Raw genomic sequence first — 27,251 nt, forward strand, 5'->3', positions numbered from 1 at the left:
AATTTAATTTTTTGAGCATCAAACATAAGATCTCACAGAAAAAAGAGTATTCATTATAGTTCTTACTTGATAAGCCAATAATAGCCCATTCAATCTTTGGAAGGAGTTCTGAAGGATCCGACTGGAAGCTCCAGAGTAAGTCTGGAACCTTCTGCTGCAATGGGGAGTTAAGTTTCCAATGGCAGGACTCCTGTGACCAGTGCACATCAAGACTAAAAAGAGAGGAGCTACAGTTCTACCTAAAGACAACTTTCAGAATCATTTGAACTCCCTTGCATTGATTTTCATTATTTTTGTGGGAAACCTAAGCCAGCAATGGGAGTATATATTTCCATATTTGGGTCGGTAGTATATATAAACATCACCATGGTTTAAATGTAACCATTAGACAGCATTAAAAAACTGGGGGCACTTTCATGCAAAAACAATTGATGCAAAGGCACTAGAGAAAGGTAACTGTAAATTCTTCTCAAACGCTTGTGAGTGTCTTGTGGGAGGGATGGTTGACTTAGAATGAAGCCAGCGGATAAAGACTTGCTGAAAGAAAAAATTTAAGGAAAAATTCTATCATCTAGAAATGGCCAATAGCCAGCATTATCTAGCTGACCATTTACAAAGCTCAATGGTGGGTACAGTTTACAGAATAAGAAATGAAGACAACTGTATGTATGCATGTATGTATGTATCTATCTACCCACCTACCTATCTATCCCTTTCTTCCTTCTTTCCTCCCTCCTTCCCTCCCTCCCTGAACATTAATTAAATGGTCAAAACTGCTACTGTGAATTTACTATGGAATATTTAGGGGAAATTTTCTATCTAGGTTTTTAAAAAATACCATTATACCATCTCATTAATTATCAATCTGAAGGTTACCAACTCTCAAGGACAAATCCTTCATTTAAGGATATTTGAGGGCTATCCATTAATAATACATTCATGTACCAACTTGAACAAGCTATTAGAGTTAAATATTAAATTTATTTAGTATTTTTATTGAAATCATAAAAAGAATATTCTTACCAGTTGCCATCTGGATTTACAAACTGCTGCACTGCATAGCCAAACTGTTCGCTTGAAGGACCGGAAAATATCTTTGCTCCTAGGAGACCAACATTGTACGCCATACAACAATTTAAAATGCCTATTAAGAAAAATGAAAACATAGTCCATATTTACAATTTGTGAATAAATATTGTAATATAATTCTCAAAGGCCACTTAAAAGTTGTTTTATATAATAACTATTCTCCTTTTTAGCGTTTGCCAAGAAATAACAGCTACTGCTTTTTAAGTACTTACTTATTTGCAGCTCTAGTGCCATGCTATTTTAAATACTTTATATGCATGATTCGTCACTTCACTCATCCTCATAGCATCTCTAGGAGATGACTGTTAATATTATATTTGTTTTGCAGATATTTCTAAGGTTCCTGGAGATAAGTTTGTCTCACAGGTGGAAAGTAATAAGGTAAGGGCAGGATCTGAACACATGGCTGTCTGAGTCAATAGCTTGGATTCTTTTTCTTTTTTTAAAAAGATTTTATTTATTTTTCTGACAGAGATTACAAGTAGGCAGAGAGAGAGGAAGGGAAGCCGACTCCCTGCTGAGCAGAGAGCTCGATGCGGGGCTCGATTCCAGGACTCTGTGATCATGACCTGAGCCACCCAGGTGCCCCAATAGCTTGGATTCTTAAGCCACATATTATCTCTAGGAACTCAATCCTGTTTGCCCTTCGTAACACAGTAAGACTCCAAGCTGCCCAAGGGCAGAAGATAAAGGCTATCAACTTTTCCCCCTAACTTCCTCTGAAGATTTTGACACGGACTCTCTATGAAATATCTTTGGAAAAGCACGAGTAACTAGATCAAAGGAGGAAGAAAAATCACAGCTCCTTGAAAACTGTATCATTTTCCTTCAGGAGAGATCATTTTTGAGGATGAAAATCTAGGGGATGGTGTCCTATCACTTTTATTCCACTGAGAACTGTCAAAAGTGGTTTTGGTTTTTGATGCTTCTTTGTGAATGCTCAAGAAATGAAAATCATTTTCAAAAACAACAAAGACTTTGATAGGATAAGGCCCTAATGGACTTATTTGAAAAACCTTATTTGTGATCGAAAGAGAATAAGGGAAAGAGTAAGGCTGATGGCTGTCAGTTCTTCATTCTGGAGAAAGAAACCTGTGTGGCTATAAGTGCCATCTGTGGGGACGGGCGTACACTTCATGCTGAGATCAGTGTTTATTTTTACAGAGACTGAAGATAGAGTGGGTTCTTTTTTTCTTTTTTTAAGATTTTATTTATTTACTTGAGAGAGAGTGAGAGAGAGTGCATGAGATGGGAGACGGTCAGAGGGAGAAGCACCCCCCCCCCATGTTGGACTTGATGCCGGCGGGACTCCGGATCATGACCTGAGCTGATGGCAGGGGTTAACCAACTGAGCCACCCAGGTGCCCCTAGAGTGAGTTCTTTAAAACTGACATCCAAGTTCTATTAATACATGTTTTCATGAGAGAATATCCCACTTTCTGGGCAGCAATGAAAGTACAGAGTATTTCATAAATCTATTGTTTCATGTACAGAAAGGCTGGAGGAAAAGGGCCTCTTCCTGCACAGGGCCTGCCTACTTCTGGGAGCTGATTCCACGCAGCGCACTAAAGGAATTATGAAGTCAGTGATAAAGTTTTGGGGACTTAAAGTAGATAACGTGCTTCTCTATGTGCTAAAGTCCTTCTGCCACGATCTGTTCATTCAGGACAGCTCAGCTCATTATTTCTTAGAAATGTGGTCAGACAGGAAGAGAAGGACAAACAGTAATTTTGAAATACTCTGTGACAAAATCTACATAGCTCTACATTTGCAAATTTTCTCCTTAACATCTATTTTTCACATGTATCATTTCTCCTTCCTATTTTTCAGGAAATAAAACGCAGAAGAAAATAACATAGCAAATTAATCATGGAACCAGAACTGACACTCAGAATACTGGTGTTTTCAACCAACAGTTTAACTTCATCCCACCATGCAGAACATAATAAATGCCATTTAATTATGTTACCAATTATCTAACATACTAGTAAAAGCTTGGGGAGCCTATGTCAAATGCTCCTACTTTTCTAATATCTAATGCTGGAAAGGCCACATAGGACTGTAATGACATCATTTAATTAATTATACCTATTAATTAGACCTTAGCAGGTCATGTAATGATTTTGTGTCATGGAATTCATTTTACCATCTAAAGTTATATTTCAATTTATATATATTATATACAAAAATGTATTTTATATATTATATTAATGTATAAATACACATATATGTACATGTATATATGATGTGTATGTGTGTATATACTTACATATATACACACATATAAAAGTATTATTCAAAATATAAATCAGATCATTTCATTTCTCTGCCGAAAATATCCCAGTGTTTTATTTATTTTTCTGAAGTATAATTAACATATAGTGTTATATTAGTTTCAGGCATGCAATATACTCAGCAATTGTATGCATTACTCAGTGCTGCTCTCCAGAAGTGTGTTGTTAGTCCTCTGTATCTCTTTCATCCATCCCCTAGTTCACTCTGCCCAACTGCCCTTTGGCAACTACCAGTTTGTGCTTTGTGTTTAAGAGTTTGTTTTTCTGTTTGTCTCTCTTTTTTTGTTTTGTTCATTTGTTACTTAAATTCCACATATGAGCAAAATCATATGATATTTGTCTCTCTCAGACTGATTTATTTCACTTAGCCTTATATCCTCCAGCTCCATCCATGTTGTTGCAAATGGCAAGGGTTCGTTCTTTTTCTTTGTCTGAGTAATATTCCAAAGGAGTATTTATATATATGAGTGGCCTCACAATGTTTGCTCTCGACTGGTTTTTCCTAAGTTAATTTTTATATTTTTCAGCAGTGAAACCAAACTAGGTCTTCAGCTTTACTCCTGTTTCTTGCAAGGGAAGAGCCTTTATACAAGTGGACATATTTTGGTCTTCCCTCATTGAGAATTTTAAAAATTTCGTACTCTTTCTCAATAATTTGTAAACATATTTATTTTTACTTTATTTTTCAGGTGGAATATTTTATATTGCACTTATTTGTCAAAATAGAGTCTCACGTGTATATATAAAATGTGTGTATATATGTACATGTATATATGTACATACATATATACAAATATACATATACCACATCTTCTTTATCCATTCTTCTATTGAAGGACACTTGGGTTGCTTCCATATCTTGACTATTGTAAATAATGCTGCAATAAACATTAGGATACATGTACCTTTTCCAGTTTGTGTTTCTGTATTCTTTGGGTAAATACCAGTAGTGGAATTACTGGATCAATGGTAACTCTATTTTTAATTTTTTGAGGAATCTCCATACTGTTTTCCACAGTGGTTGCACAAAATTACATTCCCACAACAGTGCATGAGGGTTCCTTTTTCTCCACATCCTAGCCAACCCTTGTTGTTTCTCGTGTTTGATTTTAGCCATTCTGACAGGTGTGAGGTGGTATCTCATTGTGGTTTTGATTTGCCTTTCCTTGATGATGAGTGATGTTGGGCATCTTTTCATATGTTTGTTGGCCATCTGTATGTCATCTTTGGATGACATGTCCTGTTCATGTCTTCTGTCCATTTTTAATTGGTATTTGTGTGCGTGTGTGTGTGTGGACATTGGATATATCACTTCCAAATATCTTCTCCTATTCAGTGGGCTGTCTTTTTTGTTGTTGTTGTTGATGGTTTCTTTCATTGTGCAGAAACATTTTATTTTGGTGTAGTCCCAACAGTTTAATTTTGCCTTTTATTTCCTTTCCCAGATGAAACATATCTGGGATGTGATGTCAAACAAATTATTGCCTATGTTTTCTTCTAGGAATTTTATTGCTTCAGGGTTCAAATTTAGGTCTTTAATCCACCTGAAGTTTATTTTTGTGTACAGTGTAAGAAAACGGTCCAGTTTCCTTCTTGTGCATGTAGCTGTGTAGTTTTTCCAACATTATTTGTTGACGAGACTGTCTTTTTCCTATTATATGTTCTTGCCTCCTTTGTCATAGAAATATCCCAATGTCTATCCATACACTGAGAATAAAATCCAATTTTCTTACCATGGTTTCAAAGATCATTCATGATGTGACCTTGTGTATCTGGTGACTTCACTTTCACCACCCTCCTTCCTCACTATGTTTCAGCCACGCTGGCCTTCCTTCTGTTCTTTGAGCACAAGCAGCTCATTCTGCTTATGGCCTTTGCAGCTGCTTGACCCACTGCCTACAACATTTTCTTCCCAGCTCAGCATCCATGTCTTGGCATCCATTCATTATTTAGGTCTCTACTATCCTCACAGAGACTTCCCCTGATTCCTCTATCTAGCAGCAACACTACTCCATCAATACACCACATCACAGCACTAATTATCTGAAATTATCTTATGTATCTGCATTATTTTGTGTCTGTCTCTGCCTGCTAAGACCTAAACTCCTTGCGAGTTCAGATTTTATTCCTTTTATTCCCTCTTATTTTCTTAGCATCTAGTATAGTTCATTTGTTGAATGAAATGAATTTTTAATTAATATATGTTCTTCAAAGATAATCTGGAATATAGAGAATTTAGGGGAAGGAATATCACTCATGGTCATGTCATTTTAATGCAAGGGCAGTGAATTTGGATATATTTCCCTCCAACATTTTTTCCTCTTATTTAAACCATAAACTTTTATCATACTATTTCTTAGTGTTCATGCCCACCCACCTATTTCAGAATCATTCTGACTCATTTAATCCTCCATGAAACCTTGTGAAAAAGCAAAATGTAGCTATTATTACCAGTGTGTATCTAAGGACATTAGATACCATTCTTGTTGTTCAGTGTCACACAATTGGTGGCTAAGCTCTGAGTCTGAGTCTGGCTCATTTCCTCAACCTTACTGTCCAAAACTTCCTCATAAATGGTCTGTTCATTTCCTCACAAAATATGTCATTTTCCCTTGTCATTCCTCATTCCATGGATCCTAAATACCTTCTTTCCTGCTAATTCAATCCTCCCGTCAAGACCATGCCTCTTTTGATAAACCTGGATAATCTCAGTTCACTACACTTATTTCTCTTCAAATATATATTTACAACTCACTATGTCATTATTTCACACTTAGTCTATGATAGCTAAATCGCTAATGTTGAGTTTATATATATATATATGTATATATATACATTTTTTTAAAATATTTTATTCATTCACTGAGAGGGAGAGAGACAGAGGGAGCACAAGCAGGGGGAAAGGCAGAGGGAGAGGGAGAAACAGACTCCCCACTGAGCTGGGCTCTATCCCAGGTCCTGGAGATCATGACCTGAGCTGAAGGCAGATGCTTCACCATCTGAGCCACCCAGGTGCCCCTAGCTTATGTAAATTTAATGTAATTATTCTATCTAATTCACTGTCTATTCTACTTTACAGTCCCATTGTGTATGAAAATATCTTTGTATATCTGTTCTTATAACTTAACTGGATAGTATGGACAATAATGGCCATTTCTGGTTCATTGTGTTCCCTTCCACCAGGCCCATATGTCTGCACCCACTAATAAATGGCAACACTGGAAACATATTCATCTAGCTCTTTTGTGCCAGACATTTTCTAGCTCCTGGGGATATGCAACGAATAAAACAGACAAGATCCCTGCTGGTCTTGAGCTTCTTTTTGGTAATTTGAGTAAAAAACAAATAATTTTCATAATGGAATGACTATTAAATTTCAGAGAACTACATTATATCTAAGTTTGAAGACATCACAGGAGAGGTGGCAATTAATCTGGACCTTGGAGGATGAGCTGAAATTCACGACATAAAGAGGAAGGCAGAGGTCATTCCAGGCACAAGGAACATCCTGCTCAGCAGTACAGAGATGTGAAAGAGACGAGTTTGGGATAAAAGAAATTGGCACAGAAAGTCATAGGTTGTTTCCTTAATTTATACATTTCCAGTTCTATGTTAGATGCAGTGAGTTTCAAGGTGACTTGAGCTTTGCCCTGCCAGGGACTATCATTACCCCAAGTGTAAATCTTCCCTTCTTGTCCTATATGATTAATCTAAATTAATCATATACAGATAGATATAGATCTATAAACTTATCCTCCTCAGAAGCTGCAGAGGGTTGGCAAGAGCAGGGGCAGCGAGCCAGGCACTGCAGGGGTGGCAGGAAGGTCTAGAAGTCACCAAGCCACAGGGAAACACTCTTAGGGGACAGCAATGGTTCCCAGGAAAACTGTGCTTAAGAGTCCAGGAGAAACACTCTCATCTAAATTAGGGACAGGTGAGACTCCAGGTGTGGTCTGTCCTGGGGCAAAATTTCTCTCCATCTGTGGGTCTATGAGCCTTGAAAACAAGTTGTCTGCTTCTAAAATATAGTGGTGTGACAGGTATGTGACAGACATTTCCATTTCAAAAGGGAGAAATGAGAAGGAATGAAGGGTCACAGGTACCAAGAAAGTTTAACTTAGAAGGTCAGATTTCATTAGGTTTCAAGGCCTGAGATTATCCCCTGCTACTCAAGGCTCTGTCTCCTGGGCCCACAACAGCTCTACTGGCCTCTGCTTTTCTGTCCCCTTCAGTCCCAGGTGGCAGCATTTCTGCTGAAACAACATTCCTAAAAGCTTGGAGGTCTCCTGTGTGCATCACGGGGTTCTAAGCCATTACACAAGAGAGCTCTCCACAGACCTTTCTTAGAGACCCCATCTTTATCCCGGGCCTCTGCCAAGATGGTTGAGAGGATCCATGGATCACATGCCTATTCTGTTCTGCAAAATGTTCCAACCACACCCTTGGCCTTTTCTTCAGAGCAACACTTTCTTAACAACGAGTCTCCTAATATTAGCTTTTGTTTCTGTAATCTGGACAGACTGAGAGTTTCTCATATCATTAAGTATTGTTCTGTTTCATTGAACAGTTTCTTTCTCAATTTTCTCTCTTTCTTCTTGCACTTTACTACATTGGGCAAGGAAAAAGTGGGCTGCACCTTCAACATTTTGATGGGAAAACTCCTCAGCCAAGCTTCTATGTTCACTGCTTGAAAGCTCTGCTTTCCACACAACCGCAGGGCACAATTAGCCCAAATTTCCTGCCATGATATAAAGGATGACCTTCCCTCCAGCTCCCAATAGCGTGTGCCTCATTTCCTTCTTGAGAACTTCACCAAAAGCAGCCTCAACCTTCCTCTTTTTACTAATGGTCTCCACAAGGGAATCTTCAAAGACCCTCTATCCAAATAAGGTAGTATACACAGATTTTGGGGGCAAGGATACAGACATATCTTTGGGGGGCACCATGCAACTTCATAAAATGAGTATGCCAAAAATGTTAAGATCCCGACTGCCGTTTACCTCGGCCATTTCTCAGGGTGATGTTTACAGTGGGCGGCCTTGATGGATGAGGTAAGATTTCCCTCCAGGACAAAGAACAGACCTGCTGACTTCTTGCTGTAAAACAGCAGGTTCCTATCTTGTAATGCAGCCTAGTGTGGGTGCAGGAGTCTATCTGCACCCCTTTACATAATCCCCAGGAGACTTCATGGAGAAGCAAAAGGGGTCCTGATATAAACATGCTCATGTGCATGCTGCTTGTGCGGTTATAAAGTCCTTTGTCTCTGACACAGAAATCTCGTGTCATCTGTCAGCATCAATGAAACAGTAACAGGCTAATGTATTAACTTGTACATACGACACAATCAAATAGTAGACCTGACAGAGTGGAGAACAAAAACTCCACAGTCAGAAGTTGGAGATTGAATGACAATGAAAATGGGTAACTCCTGGGAGTTCAGAGAGCACTTGGGAGGGCACTGTATTTTCCTTTAGGGTGGAATAGGAATTTAAAGTAGTCTTATCTCAATTTTAAGAAGCAGAGAGACTCTGGTTGACATCTGGGTAATAATCCCCTGCTTAATGGTTCATGTCTACCTTTAAAGGAAAACCCAATGTACGCATGTATCATTTATTTAACAATTACTCTGTATTCATATTAAAGAAATATGTGCATCACTTCCATGGTCAGAGATAAATCCGTTAATATATTATTAATATTTTAATATATTGTTAATAAATTTAATTAATATACATTATTAATATATTATTATTAAGTTAATATTATTATTAAAATATTATTAAGGCTACAGAGGTGTTATGGATAAACTGTATCCCTCCAAATTCCTCTGTTGAAACCCTAAGTCCTAATGGGACTGCATTTAAAGCTATGGCCTTTAAGGAGGTAATTAAGGTAAAAAGAGGCCATAAGGGTAGGACCCTAATCTGATAGGTCTGGTATCTACGTAAGAAGAGGAAAAGTACCAGAAAGTTCTCTCCCCATGTGATCACTGAGGTAAGGCCGTGTGAGGACACAACAAGAAGACAGTAGTCCACAAGAAAGACAGGTCTCACCACAAACCAACCCTGATGGCCCCTTGGTCTTGGATGACCAATCTCCAGAACTATTTATAACAGAAAATAAATTTCTGTTGTTAAAGCCACCCAGTCTGTGATATTTTGTTAAGGGTAGTCCCAGCGGATTAAGACAGGGGAAAATCAGTTATATCAGAAAATTGTAATTTACTATTCTGAGTTTCAAAGATAATTCTGCCAATCCATATATGTGCATATATAAATATAGGAGAGTAATATACTAATTCCACTTATGTCATTTAAAGTTCATATTTTGTGTGGAAAAAAGATCCAAGTTTTTTCTTGACAGAGTAACTGCATCAAGTCTTGGGCTGCCGTGACACGTAGTTGGATGATTTTGAGGTTCTTTCACATGTTTTGATCTTGCAGGCAATGAACATCTCCAAATTCTCCTTAAATTCATGTATGACTTAGTGCCTCCTGATAATTCAATAGATTCTATTTTTTTTTTTTTTTTTTTTTTTTTTATAAAGATGCCATCTGGCAGACTCATGGTCTCCTAGTGGCCAAGAGGATTGGGAATACCCACTCATCAATTCACTTCCTATTTTCACACTTTATTCCTAAATTCCTTCTGCATGAAAGGAGAAATCCTCCTTCTCTCTCTCTCTCTTTCTCTCTCTCATTCTCTGCCTCACAGAATAGCATTTTTGTGCAGTTAGCAAGTCAATGCCTGCTAAATAGCTTGCTCAGTAACAAGATATGCCTCATATCCTGAGGCAACGTATGGAAGGAACAGGCATAACTGAAGTGAATATTTCCTCTATTAAATCTCTGTTCGCAGGCTGCTTCTCTATAAACTTTAGCCCTGGTCTTCCCCTACCATTCAACCTGCACACACCCTTCTTCTAACTCCCCTGATACTCGCCGTTCGCATCTCTCACTATGACGTACTGTGGTGTACTCCACTGTTCTCATGCGTGAGTTCTTCCTGGAGAGCTATGCCATCACTCCCTCCCCTGCTTGTCTGATCTCACCTCCTGCCCTACCCCCTTATCCCACTCAGCTGGACTCTGGCTCTTCCTTAAATACACTCTGACCTCCGGCCTTCTGCATTTGGGCCCTCGGCATGGAATATTCTTTTCCCAGAAAGTGTCACCTTCACTCTTGCTGCCCTTCTGTTTGCATCAAACATCAGTCCATCAGGGCTGTCTTTCCTCACTACCTGTGGGGGTCAGGGGGCTCCCAATGAACCCCATCTCTTGTTATTCTTGCCTTTGTGTGATCCTCTCCCCTGTGACTTCAAACCAATAGACCTGAAGATTCAAAACATAGAATCGAAGTCTAGAATAGATCACTTTTGTGATCTATTCTAGACCATAATTTCTGTCTTGCTAGCAGATGCCCTCTCCCTCTTTGTCTTTGAGGAAGCAAGGAAGTCCACAGGGCAAGGAGCTCAGGGCAGCCTTCAGTGAGAGCCAGAGAGGAACTAAGGTCCTCCATCCAACAGCCCTGGAGAAAATCAATCCTGCCAACAATCAAAGTCAGCAGAAGAGCTGAGCATTCAGATGAGGCCCCAGCTCTGGCCCATACCTTGAGTGCAGCCTTAAGAGACACCCTGGCACAGAGGACTCTAGTGAAGCCAGGCCCAAATTCCCAACCCACAGAAATTGTAAGATAGTAAGTGTATATTATTTTAAGTCATTGCCTGTGTGTTAATTTGTTATGTAGTCATAGATAACTAATACATAAACCCATGTAAGATTCCCAAGTCCATTTCCCACCCACTATCCAGCATTCTCTATCTCCCTTATTCTGCTATGTTTTGAATCATGCATCACTACCTCGCACGTTATACATCTATCTCTTACCTATCTGCCTCCCTCATTAGAATCTCTATAGGGAGATCTAAGTTTTGTTGGAATTGAACCTTCTACAATTTGGGGCAGAGTGACCCTTTAAGGAAAGAAAATTACAAAACTGTGAAATAACATTTAGGTATTAAATACTCAATGAGGATGAGAAAAGCAATCCTAGCAAATTACATATTTTTAAAAGCTAAAAAATCTGAAAAAACAATATACGTATTATTGATCACCTAATACACTTCTGTAATACCCTTTTCCTACAGTTTTTTGCCTCTATATCTTTTAATCACCTTTTCACTTGACAATTTATAAAATCGTATTTTCTAAAAGGTATTCAATATTTTTTGGCATGGCAAGTTGAATCTTAAGAAATGTTTATTATTTATAGTTAAGAGAAGTTCCTTTCATTTTCATAACTCCTATTTGTAATGTCCTGTGAATGTTTAGGACTGTTTTCCAATATCATACATGAGCTCTAATATTTTAAGTTCCCTCAAGTTTTCTTTACAGGGATAAATCCAGAAAATCTTTTAGTTGGTGACCTTTCTCAACCAGTTTGTTGTTGACATCTTTGTGGAATATGTTAGGGTGCAAAAGAGACAGTGACCTCAACTTTTGCATGTCAGGTTGTGCAAACACTTGGGAAGGGGCCTGAAGAGTGAGGGTCCTTGAAACTTAAGCTTCTCTTGTTTTATGGTTAATATGTCTTTGTCCCTAAGAGTAGGCAATTGGCCTATTGTATCTACTGCGGTCCCCAGCATTCAGAAGAGTGCCCAGCTCTTGGTTGTGGATCAATAATAATCAGCTGAATTGACAAACTGCTGACTGTTTCACCTTTCTGTCTAACAATAACATATAAGGGAAATCAGCATCTAACAATAACATACAATGCGAGGTCAATAAAGACTGGTTTAATCTTTATATATGACCGGTTTAGTCTTTATAAATATGAGTTCGGGACTGGTTCAAAGGAAAAGGCTTGACTGCAGACTACTGAGAAGATACAGACAGATGGAGGCAAAGTTAGATTAGTAAACATGGATACATACATAGACATATGGACGTACAGACATATGTACAGACAAATATACAGACACATTTAATTTTCTATTTAGAATTTTAGATAACACTTAACTTTGTTTTTTTTTATTTTATTTTTTTATTTTATTTTTTTTTATTTGTTTATTTACAGCATAACAGTGTTCATTGTTTTGGCATCACACCCAGTGCTCCATGCAGTACGTGCCCTCCCTATCTAGCAATAGGTGAACCCCCCAAAGATGGACTATTTGGGGGGGGAGTATACCAGTGTTAGAAGTATAAGGATTTTTTTTTTTTAACTAATAAATCTACATACTGGGCAAGACCCACAGTATCTCATGGTGCCTAAGAGTTTAGAGTTTGAATAGCTGTGACCTTGGCCAAGTTCCTCATCCTTTGCCACCGCTTTTTCACCTGTGAAATAGATAAAATACACAAATCTGCCTCATTGTGATCAGACACTGTGTTTAAAACTCCCAAACAGTGCCTAGCAAATGATAAGCACTTAGTGAAGACACCTGGTTTTGTTTTTGTTTTGTTCACTATTGATATCATTGTGCGTCACACAGGCTAGCGCGGTCTTTGTGACGTTTACCAAGCATACCAGTTTGACCCCCACTTCACCTCTACCACGAAAAGCATATTCTAAATGATTTTCTGTATAGGTTTCTGAGAACTGGTGTATAATGAGTAGGAGGATGACACATTGCTGCATTTTGCTGAGGCATACCCTAAGTATACCACGAAAGCCAAGAAAACATTATCAGTTGGTGGATCCTTCAGGAAGTCTCATAACCAGGAAGTGGGGTTACTCAGATCCTGACTTTAAACTTTCAACACAGACTTCAAACTCTAAAGTGTAGCTAATCATTACTTGGAATATTTATGACAATGACAAATGGTCATAGGTCACATAAGATCATTTGAACACATACACAACCACAGGAAATCATTTTCAATGGCATTGTCTTCATGCTGAAAGGACGAAAATGCAGGAATAATGTAGAAAGCCCTCTCCTGCTCTTAAAAAAAAACACAAAGCAAGTAAATTTAGAAATTATAGGCCCTCTAGAAATGACCGTATATTATATACAGACTTAAGCTCTATGATGGCTGGCTTATAGCTATCTATAGTGCTTTTAAAACAAAAAAAGGTAGTGCAAAATCCAAAAGCATAAGATGACCTTTAATGTCTTTTGGACTATAGTGGCATAATGTTTTCCTGCTTTCATTAAGAAAAATACAATTTTTCTTTAAACGACTTTGTTTTCAGTGTTTAATTTTATATTCAGTAAGGATCTAGGTGCTACCCTTTTCCTCCAGAGGTGATGTTAGAAATGAAAAGCAGAGCTCCTGAGGGTCTGCCCTGAATCTTCCTATTCCCCCAGGGTCTGACACAGCTGCCGTTGGACAGGACTACATAAAGGTTCCTTAAACAGATCTCGTCAATAAATTAATGATGATAAAAATAGATGAAAACCAAGTATATGGATTTCTATTTTTTTAAAAATATTTATTTATTTGACAGAGAGAGAGACACACACAGCAAGAGAGGGAACACAGGCAGGGGGAGTGGGAGAGGAAGAGCCGACTCCCTGCTGAGCAGGAAGCCCAATGTAGGGCTTCATTCCTGGATCCCGGGATCATGACCTGAGCTGAGACAGAGGCTTAATGACTGAGCCACCCAAGCGCCCCAAGTATATGGATTTTTAAAAAATAACATCATATATGATTTTCCAGTTTGTAAAATACGTTGCTATTCACAATCCCCTTTGGTCTTCCCATTGACCCAGAAAGGTAGGGAACTGCTCTCCTGTGACACGCAAAGTCACGGGGAAAAATGGTATTTCGTTTACTCCCCAGGGCTAGAGCTCTTTCCACAAGGCCATGAACAATACAGGTGCCTAATACTGGCACAGTTTGTTGTATTGTACTTCACTTTATTGAGCTGTGTGTTGTGTTTATTACCAACTGAAGGACTATGGCAACCCTGTGTCTGGCAAGTCTATTGGTCACATTTTTTTCCAACAGCATTTGCTCACTTCATGTCTGTGTGTCATATTTTGGTATTCTTACCCTATTTCAAACTTTTCCATTATTATTATATTTGTTATGGTGATCTGTGATCAGTGATTATGACTTGCTGAAAGCTCAGAGGATGATGAGGACTTTTTAGCCATAAAGTATTTGAAAATTAAGGCATGTACTGTTGGGGGACATAATGCTATCATACACTTCACAGATGACAGTAACAGCCTCAACATAACTTTTGTACACACTGGGTCACCAAAAATTACTTAACTCACTTTACTGCAGTATTTGCTTTATTGTGGTGGTCTAGAACTGAAGTCCCATTATCTCTGAGGTACATCTGTACGTGTTTGTTTAGTGTAGCGGTTCTCAGCTTGGAGAATTTTGTTCCTCGGGGGCATTTTGCAATGTCTGGACATATTTTCGGTTGCTGCACTGGGGGGGGGGGGGGGAGGGTGGTTACTAGCGTTTAGTCTGTAAAGGCCAGTGATGCTCTTCAACATCCTACAGCGAGCACAGAGGACAGCCCCTCCACCCGCCCCCACCTGCCCCGCAGGAATTATCTGGCCCTAATGTCAATAATGCCCATCTTGAGCAACTCTGATGTAAACAACGAACTGTCTTGTAAGCACCCTTGAGTTGATTAAATTACTGTGGTGGTTTTAAAATCTGTCTGGGAATTACTTGACACTCTTCCCATCAAGAGAGTCTCCTTGAGACTCATGAGTCTCCTGAGTCTCCTCCCTCAGAATCTAGGCAAGACTTTATGACTGCTTTGATGAACAGAGGCAGTTGCATGATTTCTGAGTCTATGTTAGAAACGGCCATGCAGTTTCTGCCAGTTTGGGGAGGGGGGGGGGAGGAAACACACGCCTTTGGATCCCTGAGTCATCCCGAAGGAAGTCAGGCTATCAGAGGGTGCCATGATGGTAAGACCACCTGATAGGGCCACACAAAGAGAGCTGCCCACCCTCTGACAGTAACCACATGAGAAACCTCAGGCTAGAACTGCCCAGTCAAGCTATTCCCAAAGTCCTACTTAAGAAACCATGAGAGATAACAAAGGACGGTTGTCATTTTAAGCCACTAAGCTTTAGGGTGAGGGCTTACATGGCAAAAGCTAAAAAGAACAATCTCCAAATTCGGTTACTTGAAGTCAAGTGCTCTGGCAGACAGAATGTCCCCTCTCTCCCCCTAAACAGGTCTGAGCCATGGAAGCATGGAAATCTTAACTAGAGGCCTGCCATTCCCCAAGTGAAATGGATCATAACGAGTCTATGGGAAATAGGTCACCAAAGGGGGTTTGTCAAAGAAATTCTGAAGAGCATTTTGAAATGATGGACAGCACACGGCAGGTTGGAGCTTTGGGCTTTAGTCATTTCAAAAACTGATTATTATAAAACTGAGGCGTTTACTAGATGATCTCTTGATGTTCTTCTAGGACTAAATTCCAGAATATCCTAATCTCCACATATTTTTCTAAAGATAGACAATTTTAAATTATAACTTAAAAAGTGCACCCTAATGAATTTAAAGAATGAGGATTTAAAATAAATCTGAAGGATCACTTTACGTCTACCAAACTACAAAAAGTTAGAAAAGAAAAACTACAAAAGGTAAACTAAAACCTCATCTGGGTGAAATTTGCAAATTCACACATTATTGAGGCCTACACTGTTCAATATGCAACAAGAGCTACAAAATACACAGAATCTTTGACCCAGTAATGCCTCAGCTGGAGACTGTCCAAAAGGAAAAAGAAAGAAAAAGCTTCTTGCACAATGATATTTATAGACACGTTATTTACAGTAGGGGAAAAAGCCCACAGGAAACAACCTAAATATCCAACAATGAAACAATAGTTAGCCATGATATGGCAGGATATATTAATGCAAATCTGCAAAGACAGAGCCCATATAGAAAAGTATGCACGAAAGATACCAAGAAAAAAAAAGTATATATTTTTTTAACCATTTTCATATCTATGGTAAATATATCTATAAAAAGTTACTTTCATACTTATAAATATCAAAAGAGAGAAATATAAACACTTTTTCTGTTAAGATGACTATTTTAGTCTGTGTCATTTTTCTATAAGGATATTAAATATTCTGCTTTAATGTTCCGAAACTATTAATCAAGTTAGTATTTCAATAGACATAAGCACCTTAAGTTATCTGAATTCTTGTTTTTTTTTTTAATTTTTGTAAAGATTTTATTTATTTATCTGTCAGAGAGAGAGAGAGAGAGAGACAGAGCACAAGCACAGGGAGTAGCAGGCAGAGGGAGAAGCAGGCTGTTCACTGAGCAAGGAGGCCAATAAGGGACTTGATCGCAGGACCCGGGATCACGACCTGAGCTGAAGGCAGACAGTTAACTGACTAAGCCACCCAAGAGTCCTTAGTTTCAAGTTTATTTTAAAAAAATTTTTTATCGATCTTTTTTTTTGAGCACTTACTATATTCCAGGGCCTGTGAATACCGTAATAAATAGGATTGAAGAGATTTTAGAGAATGTATTCAGTGGGAGAGAGAGTCCAGCTGAAGCTGAATTATGGGTGCTGCTTTATGAGAACAGAATAGGGATATGGGGCAGCACTTTGGGGACACGCACCGGGCTCATGCTTTGCTTCATCTTGTTACTCGTTGATAGAGCTAGCCTAGTTGGACATTGCAAGGCAAAGAAGAGACATTCTAAAAGCTCTGCCAAAGAAGTGAAGAAAAAAAGACTGATGAAAGAAATATTTTAGCCAATTCAGATGAAGCTGCACATAGAGGCTTCTTTTGCATATTCTAATTGGAAAGAACAATGAAATTTTCAGCTCGGCCTTCATTCAGAAAGTATGTCCTCCCTCTGTGCTACAGGAGTTGTCATACATGTCTCCAGCTGTCATCACTCAGTCACCAGCATTCAACTGGGCCCCAGTGAAAAGGACATAGGCCCTATCTTCTCAGGGTTTGCAGCCGATGGGGGTGAGAACTAAGTAAATGGATTTTTGAAGTAGAAAGTGACAAGGGCTAGGAACATGTGGAGAACACCTAAATTGGACTGGGGTTGAGGAAGTTTTCTGGGGTGCATGGGCCTCAATGAAATTGACACATAAATGATTGCAGAAGATGGACTAGGGGATGGAGAGTATTTCAGAAAGAGAGAACATGGACAAAGGTAAGAGACTGTGGGACTGTATTCTCTATTTTTTTAAGATTTTATTTATTTATTTGACAGAGAGAGAGAGATCACAAGTAGGCAGAGCAGTAGGCGGGGGGTGGGGGGAAGCAGGCTCTCTGCTGAGCAGAGAGCCCAATGTGGGGCTCGATCCCAGGACCCTGAAATTATGACCTGGGCCAAGGCAGAGGCTTAACCCACTGAGCCACCCAGGAGCCCGGGACTGTACTCTTAATAGGATTAAGGTCATATCTCACTTAGACCATAACAAAAAAGTAATGATAAAATGATGCCCGATAATTTTGGGACAAAAATTAAATACTGTAACAATAAAGGGGTTTCTTAATTACCATGTGCTATGGTCTGAATGCTTGTGTTCCCCTTCCCCACCCCAACTTCCCAAATCGAAATCCTAACGTCCAAAGATGATGGTGATAGGGAGTGGGCTTTTGAGAGGTAAGCTTAGGCTTCACCCTCGTGAATGCGATTGGTGCCTTATAAAAGAGGCTGCAGAGAGACTCCAGCCCCTTCCACCAGCTATGAACCAGGAGGAGGCCTCTTGCCAGAACGTGACCATGCTGGCGCCTCGATCTTGGATTTCCAGCCTCTAGAATCATGAGCAATAAATCTCTGTTGTTTACAAGCCACCCAGTCTGTGGTATTTCATTACAGCAATCCAGATGGACTAAGACACTATGACATTTACATAAATTATTTATTTAATCATCTCTCAATTTTTCATTAAGGCCCTTTTATTCAGGGTATCTATTACATTTTTTAGGCTGAAAAATAAATAAAGATCACGTAGAAGTATCCCAGTTTCCAAAGTTAAGTTATTCTTTTTTTTCCCTTCAACAATGTTAATAAGTACATAGAAAAACTAAGTCAATTGTTCTGAAAGATCTATTTACATGCCAGCATTTGGAATATGGCTTTGGAAAGGTTATGAAATCCAAAAGATTCAGAGTCCGTATTCTAACAAGCGCCCATGAAGCTATTTGGTTAAGGACCTGAAGGCAACTGGTAAACAATCTGGAATAGAGTTATCTGACTGAGCTGACCAGATGCCAGCTTGCATTCAGTCTGCATTTTTACACAGTATCCATGGGAATGAGATCAGGCGTGCACAAAGACAAACAAAGGCCACCTTCAAATGAATGAGAGGGAATGACAACTGCCAATGTTCAAGGCATCCATGGGCGCTAGAGCTTTGCTCATGCTTTTCAAAACACAATGAAATCATCTCTTAGGCTGACAACACAGTGTCCATCACTGCTTTATTTCCATGGCTCTGTTTAAACATTAACCTCATTTTTATACAGGAAGCCTTTCAGTGATCAGGAGTTATGTATGGCTGCTGTAGTAAAAACTGTCTCTAGTCACTTTAAACTATTAAAAGGAAGAACTGCACTTAATCTTTCAGAATGCAGAAATAATGCAGGAACCTTCACCGATAAAATTGCACAGCTGCCGTGAACTGTTTGGACAACACAATGGACAACTCTTTCAAAGGAAGAACAATATATTTGAAAACTATTAACAGTCCCAGTACCTGAAAACATTAGCAAAATATGCAGTTCAAGTTTATACTGGTTAGTAAATGCAATTTATAGGTACAAGTGTCAGCAGGCACAGACTGGAAAAAAATACTTGAATGTAAGCCCTTTGAACTAATTATAACGTTAACAAAATTAAGAATTGATGTTGATTTCTTTTCTAATTCTTATGATTAAATGAAAATGTTTTAAAAACACTTTGAAAACACCACTGAGTCACACAGAATAAAAGGCTTTAACATTTCACTAACAGAACCTTTCAAAGCCAACTCTAATTCTCTGAGTTCTATGGGACTATGATTTCTGAAAAGAGGACTTTGAGAATTTTATTAAACAGGATAGAAATAAAGAATTAAAAGCTTAACTGGAGAAACCTACCTATAACTCTAAAAATAACTTTGTTTTTTAGGAAATTTGACTAAAGCACAGATACTAATTCTGCAACCAGAATTTTAACCCTGTTATATATATTATGCACCCCCCCAAACAATGCAAAGTTTATTAATTACAGCTATTTTAGCGTGGCAAGTCTGTTCTGAAACAGAAATATTTACAAGGGCTCCCTCATCAATCTAAGCAGCCACACTGGAGGGTTGGGGGTGCCCACTCCCACGGTGGGGCTATCTCCCTCTGTACTCCTCAAAGTCATCAACTTTATTTTTGTCTCTTCTGCTCATGTCTTCTCCATGTCGGACCCCAGAACCCACTCTGTCTTCCTTCCTATGGTCATCTGTGGCTTCAAAGCTGCTGTCAGAGCTGCTACTCTGGCAGCCCTATGATTCCTGACCACACCCCGCCACGTTCTCTATGACGACCCCTTTGCCATGGACATCAGCACTCCTCTGTGCTGCCGTCTCTACCCCATTAGGGAGTCCTGCCGTATATACAGGTGCCTCAGTGCGGTTCTTAAAAATCACAAGTAGACCATGTAATAACATAAGTAATAGAGATAAAAAAAAATCTCATTACAATAATTTTTATGCATGTTTGTAGGTTTGTTTATACAAGTCTCTCCCATCCTGTCCCTCCGCCACTCCCTCTCCTCTTTTACTGCCTAACTTCCGGATTCTGCCTGCATTGCCCCACAGTGACTGACTCCTCAGCCCGCTCCACTCTGGCTTCTGCTTTTCATGCCATGGAGAAGGCCCTCATCAAGGCTGTCCGACATGTTTGACTTCCATGAAGAAGCTGATCCTACTGACCAACTTGTCCCTCTCAAAATATTTGTGTGGCGCCCTACTTCCTGCCATCTTCTTTCTGCTTACTACTCCCAGTGCTCCTGTCACCCTGGCGTCTCTTCGTCCTCACCTGACTCTCTCAGGTAATCCCTTGTGTTGTGGTCAAAGCTGTCTTCCGGTTTCTGCCTGACTCTTCAATGGCACATCTTCAATGACTCTAGTTGCCTCTGACTCCTAAATCTCTATCTGCTGTTGTTCTCTCTCCTACTTCTAATCCTGCTCTGTATATAACTATCTACCTACTAGACATGTGCACCTGGATGTCTCAAACAACCCATCAAGGTGAACTGATGATATTTTTCATCTAAGTTGCCTTTTTTCCTTGCCTCCCCGTCTCAGTCAGTAGCAGCTCACTGAGTTGTCTACAGCCGAAACCTAGGCCTCAGTCTTGTCTTCTCCCTCACTTGCTGCCACCGTAGTAAATCCTTAACCAAATCCTGTCCATTCTCCCTAACTACTTTTCAAATCTGTCCTCTGTGATCTTTCTCTGCTGCTACTGTTTTAGCACCATCATCTCCCCATTATGTACTAACCTCCAACCAAGACCAGAACCAGTTTTCCCAAGTGCTTTTGGTGCCTTCAGTTTGGCCTCCATTCAGCCTAGCATCCTCCCAGCCTCCAGAGTGATCTACCTAGGAAGTCAATCTGATCACATCACTCCCCTGCTTAAGACTCTTCAAAACCTTCCCATTGTCCTAAAAATCCATGCTTACCACAGTTTACAAGGCCGTTTAGGGTCAGGTGCCCACTAACTCTCACCTTCTCAACTTTTCACCCTCTGTGAAAACCTTGAACAGTGTGTTCTGGATATAACAACCTTCTCCTTCCCTATGCAAGCATCTAAAACATCTGGTCCAGGAACTAGGAGACCTGGGTCCCGTTCCTGGTTATGTTACCCTTTGTCTTATATTATTATCACTGACAGTCATTTTAAAGGGCGAGAACTGGGGTTCTCTGACCTCTGAGGTCCTTCACAGTAGATGTGAATTGTAAAGATTCTTTCCTGTCCCCATAAAGACTTGTCAAGAGGCTTGACACTTAATGCATCACAGTGACATTTCTGAACCATCCTCTAAGTTCTATACCATCCATTTAGCAATTAATTATATGTAACTAAACGATATCTATTATGTTATAGGAATGTATGTTACATATCTCTGTTACAAGCATAGACAACAAGACAATATGATGAAAACAACATAACCAAGTTTTAAATTACATGGACATTTTTTTAGGCACAAAGAGATGGCTCTGAACTTCAATAATTCAGAAACTCAAAGATAGTATCAAGGACCTGCTTTCTGTCTTTCCCCTGGGCCAGTACTGGCTTTACCCTCAAACTAGCCGATGTCATGGCTATAAGATGGCTGCAGCTGTCCCAAGCTTCACTAGACCTGACACTATGTTTCTTAACGAGTGTCTCTCCTAAGAATGAAAAATTCTTTCCCAAAAGTCTCTAAGAATATCTGCCTCCATATCTCATTGCAATCAGATGCCCATGTCTAAATCAGACACTGAAGAGAAGCACGAGACCCAGGAATGGCCCAGTGCAAGCCCCTTGAAGTTCCCGCTCTCCTAGCTGCACTGGGTAGGAGACAGTCTCATAACTGCACTTCCGGCAGGAAGGAGGATGGCAGGGCCTGAAATGGGTTAGGTCCCTCCCAGGGGCTGAGACAGTGTCCTTCCCTCAGGTTTGGACTTGTTTCCGAATAGACTGTAAACTCTCTGGACCATGTTTCAAGTTTCCTATGGCGGGGCCGACACATGGCCTCCCATGAAACAGTCACACATAAAAATATGTTCAAATGCTAATTTTATGGAATTCACCACAGCCAGATGAACAAAGCACCTATAGGTCATCTGAAGGGCATCATAGGAATCACGTCCTCATACAGAATCTCTTGTTATTTCAGGGTTCGTGGTATTAAGAGTCTTCTCTTTAGAGAGACATTCTTCTGTGTGTTCAGGTAAATCATTAATCACCATAACAAATGAAAACAACAACAACAACAAAACAGAACACTGACAAAAACCCTCCTATCTTTGACTTGCCGTTTACAATGACAGCCTTCTATGGTTCTTTCTCTTTTATGCTGTGCTGAATGGGTCAGTAACATCCCAAGCTAATCAAGGCTGACGGTCCAGACCAAAGCTGTTGACCTCAGTGGGAACATTCACATGACATCAGGATGATATTTTTTGGTCCCCAATGTTTTCCCCATTCTTCCTGAAATACTTTATTTTTGACATACTGCCTTGAATGTGTATCTTTATTTTGCTGAATGTCTAAAATTCCACGATCAGAAGCTCATCTCTTTACACTCACAGCCTTCTCCCTTTTACTTGGCCCACGGCTATTAGCACATTGAGACAGGAACAGTCATCACCCACTGCACAGGGGAATTCATCTGAACTGACGCATTCACTGACTCTTGGTGTTGAAACCTACCTGTCTTGGTGGTCCTCTCACAACAAGGTGGTACAGGCAATACTGGAATTTTAATCTGTCAGGAAAGATGAGGTACAGCCCTAATATTTAAGCAATTACTTTGAAATCTGGCTGTACGTCTGAAACGTATGAATAATTATTCTTAAATACTGATCCTGAGCCCCAGTGCCTGAATTTAAACCAAACAGAGGCTCATGAACCAGGGCTTAAGAGAGCAAAGCATAGTCGTAGTTGGGCCGGGATAGCTGGAGAGCCATGGGGTGGGGAGTTACTTTGTAAGACGGTGATTTTCAGCTATGGGGGTGCTAAGGATAAGAGGGTGGAAGCAGTGTAGGGTCAGTACCAGACATGAGAGATGACCTCGAACTTCCCTTTTAGTCATAAAAGAAAAACTTCCCTACTTTATAATTCTGCTTGGGGTTGTCTTGGGACAATGGTGAGTTGCAAAGGGATGAAAGGAAAACGGAAAAAGCATCAAGGCAGTGAAGGCAAATGGAATAGACTGGAAAATAACATAAAGTATGGTCTAATCAGGTGCAGTCAGAACACAGGTGTGTATAGGTGTGTCTATACGTCTCTGGGGCATGGGTGTCATGTCCGAGCCTGTGCGCAGTGTGTACTAGCCTTACGTGTGTGCATGAGGAGTGCAGCAGAGAAAAGCTGGAACTGGCAGGCCAGCCTGCAGCCAGAGGGCAAAGGACTTTTTAGGCCAGGCCAAGAAATCTGGACTTCACCCCCACAGGGGAGCCACCACACGTTTGAACAAGGGGTTGACTGGATACAAGTAAGTGTTTAGAAAGATAACGCTGGTGACCACGAGAAGAATGGGTCAGAGGGATAAGAGATGAAAACAGGAAAACCAGTTTACATTTGTCCAGACACAATGAAAGAAAGGGCCTGAACTGGGTGGTGGCAAAGTTGTGTAAGGTGGAGAGGGCGGACAGAACTTGGAGATGGGCTTGAGGTTGAAGCAAGGGAGAAGACTCCCGGGTTTCCTTTGCATGCGAATGCTGCTGCCCATTAACAAGAGTAGACAATACAGGAGAGAATTCTGGAGCGCAGGTGTTGACTTCAGTTGAGGATGCATTGAGTCTATGATGCTTGTTTGACATCTGGGTGGAGACGCCGGCAGATGGAAAGACTGATCCGGAACCAGGAGAGGAGTCTGGCTGCAGATCCTGACTCGAGTGGGGAACTGGCCCGGAGAGAACTGGGAGAACGAAGACAAGGCTCCAGGATGGAAGTCTAAACACCAAGGACTGGGCTAAGCAGATGAGCCTGTGAAAGACAGGAAGGAAGAGCTTCCGGGAAAACAGGAGAAAAACGGAGAAGAGAAGACAGAGGTAGCATGTGTTTCAGGAGGACAGAGCTTCCGAATTACATATTAAAAGAATGATTTACTTATTCTGAGAGAAATTAGAATGCTTACAGCTCGAGGGGAATGAGGGGGAGGATCTGAAGGTATTTGGTAAAGAGGGGGTGACTCTGGGGTATGGTGCCAGAGACAGGGTGAGAAGATGAGGATTATCTGTGGTCTGGCAGCACACCGGAGAAAGTGTCACTGTGCACTTTAAAATTACATTTTCCTGGGCACCTGGGTGGCTCAGTGGGTTAAGCCTCGGCTTAACCTTAACCTGACCTTCAGCTCAGGTCATGATCTCAGGGTCCTGGGATGGAGCCCTGCATTGGGCTCTCTGCTCAGCAGGGGGCCTGCTTCTCCCTCCCCCTTTGCCTACCTCTCTGCCTACCTGTGATCTCTCTCTCTGTCAAATAAATACATAAAATCTTAAAAAAAAAATAAAATTACATTTTCCTTTCCCCTATGGACCTATTTTGAATAGGTCCTAGATTATGAATGATCTAGGCCCCTTATGGCCTTTCTCTTGCATCCTTCATCTGCCAGTTACCATTTCAATGACTGCAAGCACTTAAACCAAGGAGTGATCAATGCAAGGTGATAAATAGGAAACTAAACATTGAGCATTGCTGTTTCTCAAATACCCATGAGAAGGTTTACAGAAAGCAAATTTGACTCTAAGTGTTAAAATGAGATTTGCGGGTTTTAAGTTTCGACAGTGGTTGGCATGTTTGCTGGAGAGGATATGAGATATATAAACACACATACGTACACATATGCTTTTTACATTCTCATTTTTGGTATGTATTTACATTACACAGTTGCACATGTATATAGTTTACACACACCTGTAAAAGCACGTGTATCGTAATGATGAATACTCAAAAGCTTTACATACTTAGGGTAGTATCAGAAAATGTCAGCTCTCACTGACCTAGAGATTGAATTATTCATGTTAATTTGGGATATTCACGGTATCAAAAAATGATGTTGCTTCCCTAGAAACCTGGATTGATCTCACAAATGACCATGCCTGCTTATGCTCATCTTGAATTAAGAGAAAACCTGTTTCTTGAGTATGCAAATAACTGGAACAGAAGAAAGGAATAAATGTTAAAAAATCATCTATACAGATGTCATTTTTAGTCACCTCTGCCTGCTTTGTCCTTATTAACTACCTCCAGGTTAGAAATCTCTATCCCTGACTTCATGCCTTGCAGCAACACATTCCACGGAAGTATTTCTCATTGCTCTTTAAAAAAACAAGCCTCAAAGATAAGAAAATGATGTTATGTTTCCATAGCTTCTGTTAATAATGGGTAATTAAAGAGAGATGAAAAGCTTGGATTTAAACGTCTATTAGTTCTTGGGAAAGTTGTGGTGTTCCAGGGACTGCTTTTCAATGTGAATCCAACTTGATCCGAAACCACTAGGTTAGGGTTGATGGTCCCTCAGAACACTCTTTGGGTACCAGCACACAATATCCACAAAGCACCAGACAAAGAGTTGGACAGAAAACCTAACGATGCAGTGGTACTCCCTGTCTGTTATCTCTGACTGGAAGAAAATGCTTCAGGGTTATCTGGATTAGGTTTTTTCCATAACAAAGAATACCCTGGCTAAATGCCTCAAAGGAGGATAAGAAATATTTGTATGTATTAGGAAATATTCATATTCTTTGTAAAAACACTTGGAAATCAGAGACCATTCTTCTGTTTTGATAGTTTTTCAAACTACAAAATACAAGAGACCCGCCTCTTCCCGGTAAACTACAGTCCTTGCAGTAAGCACACACTAGGCTCTGGAAAGGTCTGGAGAAGAAGGTACACTAGATGGATGGGGTCGCCCAGCTTGGTGCAAAAGGCGGTGGGTGGGCTCACTCTCACCGCTCTGCCCTTGGCGCTCCGGATTTAGTTAATTCTCTTGTTGGCAGCAGCTAAGATCAAGAAAGTAAAAAGAACTTTTCCTGGCCTAAGTTTATGTTAAGTTGAACAGAAACGTTGCAACAATTAGAGGAAGGCAGAAGGGAAGGAAGAATTCCCCTCTGCCAAGTACTTAAGAAGCACTGGGTTAGAAACATCCGTGCTGCAGCCTGAAGACATGGGAGCATAATTCACACGCTCAGTTTGAAAAACAAGCATTTGGGGCTCCCAGTCTCTTGCAAAGCCACCAGGCATCGCGCGGAGCTGGTGCATGCTGCCTCCTAGAACCGCTTTCCCGGGACCCAAGAACCCCTGGGGCGCGTCCCTGGCGACACCTGCTAAGCCGGTCTGCAGGACTCTATCTTCAGGACACCCCTTAGTCTCCACTCCCTCTGTGCACGTAACTGCGTGCGCGTGTGTCTAAAACCAAAGCGCGCAGTGAGCTGACTTTGAAGGGTGCTTGACAGACGGGGTGAGACATGCCTTATGGAGACACCAGGCGGGGGAGAGAGGGAATGGGGAGTCTCTCTCTATCCAGCTCTGTGTGGCTGGGAGCCTGGGTCCACGTGGAATGCGAGCAGAGAGGCGCGCTGCCTGCCCCCTCGTCCCGCAAAACTCCTCCCTCTTCCCCTGGGGACCCGGGCAGGTCCCCCCGGCCGCAGATGGAGAGCGAAGTCCCCGCTTACCTTGACTGAGCACTAACGCCAGCCGCAACGGCGCGCCCCCTGTCCGTCCTGGCCGCATTCTGACCCTGCCGGGCACAGTAGCTGCTCTCGGTTTGCAGAGGGACTCCGGAACGCGCACTCCAGAAGCTGTGCGGAGAGCTTCTCTCGCCCTCCGGGCTGAGGGCAGGGAAAAGTTGCCTGGCAGCTTTTGGGACTCCAAGGCCCGCCCCAGCCCGCCCCTCGGCGGCCGCCGAGGCTGCAAACACCGGATCTGCCCAGCCCCGCCCCGCCCCACCTAGCCCAGTCCCTGCCGCCCGGCGGGCACCTGCGCTCCACCACACCCCTGCAAACCGCACCTTAACTTCCCCGCGCGGTCCCGCCCTGGCCCCGGGGATCCAGAAGGCAGCGGGGCTGGAGTCCGCGCGCTTGGCCCTTTCCTAACCCCGCACCGGACTCGCCCCGCTCATCCGACGGGCGGGAGCCGGCCTGCCAGTACCCCGCCCCTGACGGCCTGCCACCCGCCCGCAGTCCCCGGCCCCCCGGAGAACCTTGGCCCTTCTGC

General features: G+C 41.2%; 1 protein-coding gene across 1 annotated transcript in view; it reads right to left on the minus strand.

Moving 5' to 3' along the window:
• ITGA2 (integrin subunit alpha 2) overlaps positions 1-27,006 on the minus strand; it is a 108,800-nt gene extending 81,794 nt beyond the window's left edge. Inside the window, exons 1-2 of the mRNA XM_045998921.1 lie at positions 26,711-27,006; positions 1,024-1,144 (exon numbers count right to left, since the gene is read on the minus strand). Of these exons, the coding sequence (XP_045854877.1) occupies positions 1,024-1,144; positions 26,711-26,768 (179 nt within the window). The 5' untranslated portion in view covers positions 26,769-27,006. The remainder of the gene's footprint in view (positions 1-1,023; positions 1,145-26,710) is intronic.
• Between the last annotated feature and the right edge of the window lie 245 nt (positions 27,007-27,251).

The sequence above is a fragment of the Meles meles genome, chromosome 3 (assembly GCF_922984935.1).
Source record: "Meles meles chromosome 3, mMelMel3.1 paternal haplotype, whole genome shotgun sequence".
In the NCBI taxonomy this organism is placed as follows: domain Eukaryota; kingdom Metazoa; phylum Chordata; class Mammalia; order Carnivora; family Mustelidae; genus Meles; species Meles meles.